This window comes from Pundamilia nyererei, unplaced genomic scaffold, assembly GCF_000239375.1.
Source record: "Pundamilia nyererei isolate P.nyererei 1_Seehausen unplaced genomic scaffold, PunNye1.0 scaffold00016, whole genome shotgun sequence".
NCBI lineage: Eukaryota > Metazoa > Chordata > Actinopteri > Cichliformes > Cichlidae > Pundamilia > Pundamilia nyererei.
Window position 1 is genome coordinate 3,114,322 of NW_005187417.1, and position 12,084 is coordinate 3,126,405.

The window sequence follows — 12,084 nt, forward strand, 5'->3', positions numbered from 1 at the left end:
AATAATAATAATAATAATAATAAAATATATAAAATATACAGAGTTGAATATGTGCAAAACAAGTGGCATTTATATACAGTGTGGAGTGCATAATGTTCTATCCTTATCACTAAGCTGTGATGTTTTACATCGTGGCTAAGAAATCTAAAAAGTGATTCAGAGACATTCTGAATACAGCAGACATTCAGACCACTGACAAACAGGGATGTTTTAGGGATCTTTGGACACTGTTTGCGACCCAGTTAACCAAATCCTCTCTCTCTGGTCTCGGTGTTGATGATGGCAGCTTTCAGAAGCAGGTGCTTCTAAACCAGCCAAGTCTGGCACAAAGATCTGTTAGAACCGTGACGCTAAAACACCTTTTGGCTGAAAAAACACCGACAATCATAATTAACGATATTAGAGCACAATATCTGCGCTGCAATAATTAATATTGAACAGATGGGCTTTTGGATGTAGCACTGTGTTTCTTCATACATTTTACTGTTTATTATGCTTTATTTGTTTATACTTGTGGCTCTGGTTATCTGTTAGTGGTGCTACCCTGTAAGGGTTGGGCATATTATTTTAATAATGACACAATAATAATAAAGTAAACTCTGAAAATCAAGCCGTTGCATACTGTTGACTTAAGGAAGATGTATCACAGCTAAAGCTGCTTCGAGACATAACACACATGACCGTTGCCTTCAGTTTCCACTTCTGCACGATCTCTGGATCGCATCTTCATTTACAGTGGACTATTTTTTTCATATCTTGGACTGATTTAACATCACATTGTGGGGTTTTTTCTGCCTTGACATCTGGTCAGCACATGTTCTTTGTGTACATGGCTGCACGAAAGGGTGCTCTGACCTTTCAAAGACATTTCAAATGTATTTTATTTTTATTTTTTAATCTTTCTCAAAGAAAATGAGCTGAATTAAACTACAAGAACAAATGTTTTAGTTTACTGGACATTTGTTTCTGCAGGGGTCAGCTGACCTGTTTAAGGCCCATTAAAAAAAACTGTTGTGTTTACCTTTGGGGCTGAGGTCCATGCCCTCCACATAGAAAGGTCCATTCCTCAGAGCTATTTCCTGCAGTATTATGCCAAAACTGTACACATCACCCTTCTGAGTCCCCTGAGGAGGATGGCGGTCATATATGAGCAGCTCAGGAGCCGTCCAGAGCTTCTCTAGATAACAACAGAACAACCCAAACTTTTAGCAGAAAGTTGATGTTCTTCTTCTTAACAATGTGACTGGATAATCATTGCTGCATTAACTTACTTGCATAGAGTGAGTGCGAGTCGTCATTTTCACTGGACGTGCGGAAGCTGACCAAGCCGAAATCTGTTATTTTCAAAACGAATCGACTGTCCACTACGCAATTAGATGACTTCAGATTTCCATGGCAGCCAAAGTAGCTGTTGTGCAGATAGTTCATACCCTGGTGCAGAGAAGTGCAAGTAAAGCATTACAGGGTGTTTTCTGTCTGTTTCTGCTACTTTCCCCATGTTTACAGTAAATCTTATGTTCAGACATGTGGAAATAATATGATCTGACAGACAATCATATGCTGAGGAGAACATTTCTCAAGGACAGGCGCTTTCATGGGGGTTATTTCTGTGAAATTACTGTTAAACAGAAAGGCACGGTGGATACTGAAGTACTCATGTTCAATACTTTGTGGAAACGGTGAGTCAATCATGCCTCAGAGCTTCACCAGCGCCTCTTCTCCTGCAAAACGATGCTATCTGCGTCGAGCAATTTAGCCGAAGGGCTTCATCATGCAAGTCGTTCGGTATCGCTCTGACAAAAAGCCTCTTTGTTGGGACAGATTAAAAAGGAGTCCTCTAAATCATGTCCATGATTAGTTTTGATTAAGCTGGAAGGAAAACTTCTGCAGAGTTTCTCTCCTGCTTTACATTATAGGATGGAAATATTTACTCCAGTTTCGTGCACTGTGCCAAAAATACATTTTTCTGCACATTTCTCTCTCCCTCTCTCCGTCTAGACTCTGAGAAACTGCCCATGAGAAACCATGGTAACCCAGACATTTTCTGTGTGCATCTCCAAAGTGCACAAAGCCTCTTTTTTCAACACTAAGAAAAAGGGACAATCTTTCAAAAACATGTGTGACTTTTTAAATCAATGCCTGTTGACCCAGTCTGACAGCGACGTACCTTCACGATGTCATTGATCAGAGAGTAGCGGAACATCCAGTCCAGGTTGATGCTCTCATTCTCTAAAATGTCCTTAAAATAAAGAAAGAATAAAAAGGAAGAACAACTCAAAAACCTTTGCAGACATAAGAAATGCCTTATATATAATCTTCTGTCTGTCTTGAGGTGAGAACCTACCAATCAAGCATGCAAATCTATAATTTTCAGACAAAAGTACAAAATGCTCCACAAAGACATTTCTTTTTCTATCATTGTTGCTAAAGTATGTCTGGAAACACTCATGTGTTTGTCATTGTTGTTATTAATTAATCTGTGCCTAAATTAGATTACAGGTAAACCAAAGCTAGTCCAAGTTTGAGTTATGGTTCTAGACTTTTAGGATTTTTTGAGCTTTTTAAATCTGGTTTTGATTTTATTATTGTTTTAGTGACTATTATGATATTGCTGAGTTTTTAGCTCCTGTTTTAATTCACCGTATAGTATTCCTGTGTCTCTGTATCATGTTAAGTGCGAGTTTTCCTGCCTTAGTAGGTGTGTTCTGGTTGGTTAGTTGTCTGATTGTTTTCACCTGTGATTACATGCATCTGTGTCTTATCCCTAATCACGCCCCAGTGTATATGTATATATATATATATATGTCCTGATTAATCCTTAATCTGTGTACACTTCATCTTTAAAGCATAAAGCCAATAAAAATTCCAATAAAACAGACCCTGAATGCACCAAAAGTAAAATTCAAAAATAATTATATATTTATAAAATAAAAAATTGATATTTTTATTCGTTCATTGCCGTGTTTGCTTTTTGATTAATCCATTTTATTTTCATTTTGAATTTCTCATGTTTATTTTTAACTGTACAGGGCATGTTTATTTCATGGTTTTTTTTCTTTTTTGAATAAAAAGACACATCAACATTTATGTGTCACCCTTTAGCTTTACTTTAAGAGTGTAAACTGTGAATTTAAAAAAAAAAAGTATTCATCCCTATTCTCATTTATGAGAGATTAATTTATTTATCTACTTTTCATTTGCATTTTACCCAAACCCATCTATCTGTTAATTATTTTTAATTTTTAATTATTTACTTTAATCATCTTATTTTATTCATTTTTTTTTACTGTTTTGTATTTATCTGTATTAATTACCCTAATTTTCTACATATTGTCTACTTATTTGTCACATTTATTTATTGCTATATTTTTTATGTATTTATTATATGTAATGGTTCCATAGCACAGTGGTTCACACAATCACATGGTAAGCCAAAGGTCTTGGTTTCTTTGTCTCACCCCCCCCCCCCCAACCAGTTGCACCAGATGGCAACCCCTCCCCAAGCCTGGTTCTGTTTCTTCCTCTTAAAAGGGAGTTTTTCCTTCCCACTGTCACCAAAAAACTTAATCATAGGAAAATGTCTGATTGTTGGGGTTTTCTCTGCTTTCTCTGTATCACTGCAGGGTCTTTACCTTGCAACATAAAGTGCCTTGAGTTAACTGGGATTTGGCGTTATATTAATAAAACTGAATTCAACTGAACTGGTTCGATTCCAGACAAAGAGTCCAATCCCTCTGGGGTTGGATCAGGAAGGGCATCCGGTGTGAAACTCTGCCAAAATTCAAAACATGTGGAGCTACTCTGTGTCAGCGCCTTGTGACAAAGTAGCAGCCGAAAGTAGCATTTCATTATTTATCGCATTTAGTTATTATTGCTATGACTTCATGGAACACTAATTTCTTTTTTCTTGTTTTTTACTGATATTTACTGAAATCTGGTCGTCCATAATCAGCAGCCAAGATGCTCTTAAAGTTTATTTAAAGACTAAATGCAGAAACAATTCCAGAGCTGACAGTTTGTCTTCCCTGGCCTCTGTTTCAGCATCCAGCAGTATCACATCAGTCACAGATATCTGCCTTTTACGCAGACGACTTTCTTTAAAGTGTGACTGATAAAAGTCATTTCCCAGCTCGTCCGTTTTAAGGAAGCTTCTGGCGTGCCAGCATCTCGGGCCAAGATCAAGTTTGTTTAAAGCGTCATGTATTCCTTACTGGAACAAAAATGACAAATCGCAAATATTGAAGGACAAAAGAATGTGTGGACTTTTAATGGTTAGCTTGATAAGTATTGTAATCTTGCTGCAGACTAAATAAGGTGATTTAAGTTGGTCTTGCAGAGCTCAACAGACACAAACACTGCCAGGAATACAGCTTAATCTAACAGTACTTCAACACAAAAATCCACCAGCTGGCTTTTGTTAGATTTGTTGTTTGAGTCCTCATTGTCTGTCTGTCTGTTGTCATGTGAAAAAAACAAAAATAAAAAATCTCAGAAGGTTTTCATCTTTGTGGCGATCAACTTTTAGAAAACACTTTTAGGTCCTGGTCGTCTGTTCAGTTATTTTTATCATTGCTTGTTAAATTGTATGGGATGAATTGTTTAGTCTGTAAAATATCACCTGACAGCTTTCAGTGCTCCTTGGCACATGATTATCCAGGTCTCTTGAACCCTACTGCAGGGATGAACATCACTATTCCAGAAGACATTTCCTTCTTTGGTGTCTTCGTGATAGTGGTGGAAAGCTCTGTGTAACACATGAGGGCCCGCTGGGTTTGCGTCTGCAAACGCAGATTGTCTATAAACTGCAGTCTAGACACACGAGCCACACGCTAAATACAGCTTCTGTCTATCTGTCAGTGCAATCTGGCAACACAACCTGATTCAAAGGGTGTGTGGAGCGGACCTCTGCACACACACACCAGATATTTGCTGTCTCAGCTGTTGTTTGTCCATTTCACCTTCTGACCATTTTACTAAAGCTGTAAAAACACAAATGACACATGTTTTTCAAGTGTAGGCTGTGAGTTAGGGCTATTATTATCACAAAAAAGCAGAGTTATTACAGTTTTGTAATTAGCTGGTAATTAGTTTTGTATTTTTTTTTATCTCATTTTGACTTTTTGTTTTTAATTCAGTTTAGTTCCAATTTCATGAGTGAGTTTCATGTTTCAGTTTAGTTTTTATTAGTTTTAGTATTAGGTTTAGTGTTTTTGAATTATTCTAGTATGGGCGGGATATGTTAGAGGCAAGATTTACGAAAAATCAGTACAGGTATTACAATAAAGAGCTTTTTGAAAACAGTTGACTCACAGTGTTGTGGACATCCAAATTCACAATAACAATGCCTCATCAATTAAAAATTTACCAAACAAACAAATACAAAAATGATGATACTTTGTGTTTATATTTTATTTAAATTAGCTTTCAAAGTTCAAAAAATTTCACAATTTTCAAAAGACTATTTTTAGTTTAGCCTTATACAGATGTGCCAAATGTTTAGTGCAGAAAAATTCAAAATGCTGCATTTAGATTACTGAAATATACATTATGAAAAGTATGTTAATTAGGCAAATCGAGTACACAAATAAATTACACTGTCTTTTGATTCTAGGGATTTGCGTACTAGGACGCAAGACAACCTTAAATGAACAACAACACAGAACTAAACTGCTTTCATAGGAATTAAGAGGATAAGATGCAGCCAGATGCTTTTAATCAAATGTATGTGATTAACTGATCATCAGCATCTGTAAAAAAGCAGACTGGTCTTCGTGATAGTGGTGGAAAGCTCTGTGTAACACATGAGGGCCTGGTCTGGAGCATTCAGGTGTGTGCACCAAGAGAGGAAAGACAGCAGCAGCTTTAGAGAAGCAGTTGCTGCTGCCCATCATTCTACGAAGGGTTATAAGGCGATTTCCAAACAATTTGAAGTCCATCATACTACAGTAGGAAAGATTATTCACAAGTGGAAAATATTCAAGACAGCTGCCAGTCTTCCCGGGAATGGACATCCCAGCAAATTCAACCCAAGGACAGACCGTGCAGTGTCCAGAGAAACTGCAAAGAGTGAAATCTAGAGGCCTCAGTATGTTAAATGTTAACGTTCATGACAGTACAGTTAAAAAAAAGACTAAATAAGCATGACTTGTTTGGAAGGGTTTCCAGGAGAAAGCCCCTTTGCTCTAAAGAGAACATGGCACAGTTTAGGCTTGCAAAGGTGCATCTGAACAAACTACAAGACTTCTTGAACAATGAATGTTGGACAGATAAGCGGTGATGATTTGGGCTTGTCTTGCAGCCATGAGCTCTGAATAGTAAAGTCTAAGGAGCTTGGAAAGAAAAGCGTCTGGACTTCTTTAAGTTGCTTGAAGACGTTTCACCTCTCATCTGAGAAGTTTCTTCAGTTCTAGGGTCAAATGGTGGAGATTCCCTGATTTAAACCCTGTGGGAGTAACCCACTGAGAGGGACAAAAGGACCCCTGATGATCCTCTACCTAATCACATGAGCCAAGGTGTGAAAACGGGTGTAGGTCACAATCAGCCAAGGTTTCAGGTGAAACCTAGCCCCAGTGATATCCTGAGGTCAGATGGCCCAGGATGTGAGCAGGCGTTAAGGCGTCTGGGAAGGGATCTCAAAACTGGATTATAGATGGCTGACAGTTGGTGTCATAAGCCACCTGTTCAAAGATGGTCGCTCACAGTGGACATAAATGGCCTCTTTTACTCCTCTTTTGAACCATCTGTCTACTTTGTCCAACATGTGAACAGATTACTTCAAGTTACTGGTGGTAGAGGTAGTTCCACAAGCTAATGAATCGTAAAGTCTACTAATGATTTTTTTTTGTATACTTATCTTCATTTTGGCTTAGTTTTTGTGAAATAAATAATAACAGTGTAATATGCCATGTGTTGTTCATCTGAGGTTGTAATTATTATGTAATTTGAAGGTTAAAATAGCCTGTTGTGACCCTCTTCAGCTTTAGAGGGGTTGAAAATGGTTACCTGCAGGCTCCCTCGGGGACAGTACTCCGTTACGATGCAGACGTTAGGAGGGTCGATGCAGGCCCCGATGAAGCGAGTCAGATGGTTGAACTGAACGTCTCTCATCTGAAAATAACCACACACAAACACACAGCAACTGTGAGTGCAACTCTTTCCAACATCACATTCCCGAACCCTATGGAAACAGAGGACGGAGGAGGGAGGACTGACGGCTCGTTTATGTACAAAGTTTTGAGAATAACGCTGCCAGCAGTTCATCAAAATAATCTATTTGCAGTGGGCTAGCTGGCACCGTGTCTGTTCCTACGTGTTGAGACGCATTCCTGCTCGGGGCACCCAGGTGAAACATGTGCGTGTGCATAAATTGCCCTTGGAGGTTATGAATGAGCCAGTGTGCTCAGGGCGATGAAAAAAATAACATAAGGTTGAGGTGTTGAGAGGACGTACGAGCAGGAATATCACACTGGAACAGGCTGAATGTGTAAAACTGCTTTACATGGAAAATAATCACTCACTGGTTTTAACGACACAAAGCGTCTTCCAAAGCATGAATCACTCTGTATGTTCGAAAAAAGGAATGAAAACAGAAACCTTTGGTGGCGATTAAGCGGGAACGTTTCATTTTATGAGAATGTGCGAAGTGGAAATAAAAAGGAAGAAGAAAACAGTAATTTTCTTTTCTAGAAACACAAACGGCTACTAGTGCTAACAAAGACAGCGTATCTTTCTGCAGCTGGTGCAAAACTTTGAAAATTCATCCTCAGTGAGTGACAGAAGCTCTCACACCAAAACCAGGGTGTTAGTTGCTCATGTTTCACGGCTCGGGGGATGTTAGGCTACCCTTTGGCCTATATAATTTCCCCCGCTGCACACAAGCGAGGGGGGAGGAGAGAGCACTGGAAGACAAGTGGTTAAGTTTCCACTGGCAGGCCTGTCTCTTCTCCCCATCTGGTCGGCTTTTATACGAGCTGAGGTTTGACAGTCGATCAGGCCCCCGGGGCGTCTGAGAAGCTGCCAGCTCAGACAGAAGCCTCACTCCCCCATGTGCCTGCCGACTGACCGAGAGGCCACAGAGGCGTCAAGGAAGCCTGAACTCTCCTCTCCTCTGCAGGACAGCAACAGAAAAAAGGCCCAAAAGCACCAAAACAATCCGAGCTGGAGAAAAGAGAAAAAATGGCCACAAGTTTTCTCCACAACTTTTCATTACCACTGGTGCAATTTCCGAGTTACGGGTTTCCCTTTGCCACACAGTGTTTCCATCACCAAACCACATAAATTGCAAGATTTTCTGTTTTCCCCCCTTCAGCCAGCTTCCTTATCGTTCACTCGTAAACATCACCCAGCCGAGGAGACCTTTTCCATCAGCAGCTGCACTCAAATACATGTTTAAAGGATCTGAACCCTTTGCCGTAACATCCTGCAGTGGGTCTTTGTAAACACTAACACAAACCTATCTTTCACAAGATAAGCTACAGAGCCAGAGAAAAATACCCAAAACTAACATGCTGAAATTGTTCCACTTTAAAAAAAACTCCTTTCATAAAGCAGGTGGAGATTATGAAGGTCTTTCATCTAAACAGTTGCTTCATTTTGGTGAGCAAATAAATTACCTGTTGAATACAACTAGTTGAGATGAAGGGTATTTTTTCTGTCCTCCAAGGTCTCACTCAGTATAAAGCTCTCTTCAAACAGATGCAACTGGAAGCACTCAGAGATGCATTTTACCTCAAAATACAACTTTGCTTTCCCCTTTTAAAGAAAGAAGACAAACTCAAGAGTGACGAGAATCTGTTTCACTCGCAGACTGTGTATAAAGGATCGAGGTAGAGTCTGAAAAGTGAAGGCAATGCATTTCGTCTAGTGGTCAGCCAGCAGGGAGCGACTTCTCTGTTTTCAAAAGAAGTCCAGTTGTACAGAAGTCAATAGGAAAAGACCGTACTTTTCATTTGATCTATGACCTTTGTAAACACCTTCCTTATGAGCTTTTGGGGTCAATATGAATATATATGAATATAATGAAGTTCATTTTTATAATTTACAGTCGATGCTAGAGTGAAACAGAAGGATAAAGCGGGATGTGCTTTAGGTCAGGCCTACCCCATCAATACCCAATCCAGTGCATTCCTTTCCTTTACTTAGCAACTCTAAGCTCGCTCACTCCCTTGCTGTTTAGTTCAGCTTGAACCAAGAAAGCTAAAAGACAGCGGTGAAGAAATCAAAAGGAAGTAAATTTCATTGCTTTTAATTTGCACCTGAATTTTATACATCATAACGTCAGAGAAAAACTAACCTTACTCAGAACGTGGCTTGTTACACCGAACTCAATTAGTTCAATAGTTAAATTAGTTCAATTCAATTTCCATTTTATTCAATCACGTCTCCATGTTTGTTTATTTTCTTATCTACGTCAAATTTGTGTGTCTTAGTCCTGTTTTCAGTGATTGTTACTTCCTGTTTTTTGTATTTACTTTAGTCCCTCGTCTCATGTGCATTATGTTCAGTTTTGCCTCCAATATCTCAATAGTTAGACCCTGTTCAGCTGTGTTCCCAGGTGTGTCCAGTCTGCCCTCATCTCCTCCTATGTGTACATTGTCTGCATATTCCTCATGGTGTGTGAGCTTCCATCAGTCTGTTGTCTGCAGTCAGTTTGTCCACGTCCTGCTTTGTTATTGTTTTTATTTTTGTTTAATTCCATCTGCCGAATCCTGCATCTGGGTCCACTGTCTGGCAGCAACACGCCCATCTTATCATTTACTGTTTTACTTATAAATATCAAGTTAGAACATTTGAATCTTTGAATGTATTAAATTATTTTATTTTATTTTATTTTCAGAAAGCTATGAAAGCAAAAACCTTAAAAGTACAGCAATGATTCTCAGTTTCTTCCTCGGAGTGATAAAGTTCCTTCATTTATAAGCCTTTTATGAAGAATGCATACACTAAATTGAGTGCAAAGAATATTGATCCCTCCACATAAAAGAAGGCAAATGAAACATCCCTCTAGATTCTGATGTTACTTACAAGTAAAACTGGGCCAGATGGGTTGTACTAATAATAATATAACATATTTTTAGATTTTTTTTCTCCATATTTTATGTTTGCTGGAAAACAAATAAAATGAGATGGGGAAAAAAGAACCAGTCCAGGAAATATAAAATTGTGCGAGTCAATTAGAAGTCACTTTTTAGAAAGAAAACAGAGGTGCAGCGATACAGATTGTGAACAGTAGTAATCCTGTCACACTTGTACAACACAGGCTTAGTAGGTCAGAAGTGTTGCCCCAAGCCAATCCAGTTACTGCCATGCTTACTTACTGAGTGATTAAAAGCATTTTAAACTTTATTCATTAAGGAATTAGAAACCCATGAAAGCATCCCCCTTTCTCTTTGCAGTTTATTAATTATTGCCTTTGCAGTCTGTGCTCAATAATTAGAGAACAGACACACAGATGGCTTCTCCATTTTTGTCTCTTTTTTTAAAAAATATAAAATCAACAATTGAGAGTCACATGCTGCACTTTCTGTAATTCCCTTTGACACGCAATAATAAAGCATCTCCTTCAAAGGAATACGTTTTGGGACACTTACATGCTTGAGCTCCATTAAAACTTGTCTTGTCAGCTCTATCCTCTTCTTGTTGACGTGCTTGATGGCCACCAGGTTCCCCTGTGTGCAACACAAGATGAGCGGTGAAGCCAGATTTACACACCAGCTTTCATCATATGAGAAAAAAAAAATATATATGGATGCACAAACAAAACAACACAAAAAACATGAAATTAAAAGGAATCAGTATTAAGCACAGAGAGAGAGAACAGCAGTGTAGCCTACAGGTACATGTGTGGTCGATTGCAGCTGTGCTGCAGAGGAAGACTTGCGTCTGTTGTTTCCAATGTGATGATCCTCAGAGCCACAGATGTGACAGACTGGAGAAAAATGCTGCTGTAGCAACTACGAAGCAAGACCGGCAGTTTGTGTGGGAGTTTTAACTTTTATTCAAATGAAATGCACAGTTAAGACCTGAAGAATTCTGAATAGAAAGGTTCTCTTTGTCCAGCAATTATTGGCTGTTTCTGGTGACAGATTTTATCACCCTTGATCTGTACTGACTTTCAAGAGGCGTATCAATAACCCTAATTATAAACAAGATGCTCGATCTGTATCCTGACATCAGCATTTATATAAAAACCCTGCATCATTCAGCTAAAAAAGAGTACAGCCCGCCATCTCGTTATTCAGCAGCCTCTTTTTGTCACATTTTCTCACACCTCTTCAATCTGAAACGGACAAATTAACAGCAGCAACAAGTTGATGGCCCTGTCCAGACTGCAGGCGGGAGTGTAAAAACAAAGACACACACACACACACACACACACACACAAAGGCAGAGAGAAAGAGAGAGAGAAAGAAAATTGACGCATTCTGCAGCTCACATTAAAACCAACTACCTAAATTCGCCCACACTCTCGCTTTCTCTCTCCTCTCTTCAGTTTTTCTCTGCGAGTGTGCACATGTGTGGGCGGGAAAGGAGTGCGCAGGAGTTGAAAATGTCAGAACTCGCTAAGCCTTACCTTAAAATAGCCCGTTTTTGCAAATAGCTGATATTTTCCATGGGCAGTTATCAAGGAGCCGTAGCTGGAGCCTCTCTGAGAAGGTGGAAAGGGATAGTGAGAAGAAAAAAATGTCAGTTAGTGTGCGTAGATTAAAGCAAAGAGGATTAAATCATGTTCACTTTAAGACTGTGCTTCTACTTCACTGCAATGTAGATTTCTAAAATGGTTCAACTACCCAAAAACATGCCCCACTTCTCTGCGTAACATGAAACCATCGTTCACTTATATTTGAGAAAATAAAGTGCTTTCAGATTCCAGCTCGAGTCATTTTGCAAATGTCTGCAGAGCACACCGAATGAATAAAAATCAAGTGGGCGCACTGCATGCATACAGCCAGCACAGTCAACTGCACATTTGTATAGAATGCAAATATTGGCATCACACGGCACCCTGGAAAATACTCTAATTTGGAAAATTTCTGTGTTTTCCACTCACACACACACACACACACACACACACACACACACACA

General features: G+C 39.1%; 1 protein-coding gene across 1 annotated transcript in view; it reads right to left on the reverse strand.

The window, feature by feature from the left end:
- Positions 1–12,084, reverse strand: part of npr2 (natriuretic peptide receptor 2) — a 95,417-nt gene that overhangs the window by 37,144 nt on the left and 46,189 nt on the right. Inside the window, exons 9-14 of the mRNA XM_005725655.2 lie at positions 11,573–11,647; positions 10,590–10,667; positions 7,003–7,107; positions 2,168–2,239; positions 1,272–1,431; positions 1,022–1,177 (exon numbers count right to left, since the gene is read on the reverse strand). Coding sequence (XP_005725712.1) covers positions 1,022–1,177; positions 1,272–1,431; positions 2,168–2,239; positions 7,003–7,107; positions 10,590–10,667; positions 11,573–11,647 — 646 coding nt within the window. The remainder of the gene's footprint in view (positions 1–1,021; positions 1,178–1,271; positions 1,432–2,167; positions 2,240–7,002; positions 7,108–10,589; positions 10,668–11,572; positions 11,648–12,084) is intronic.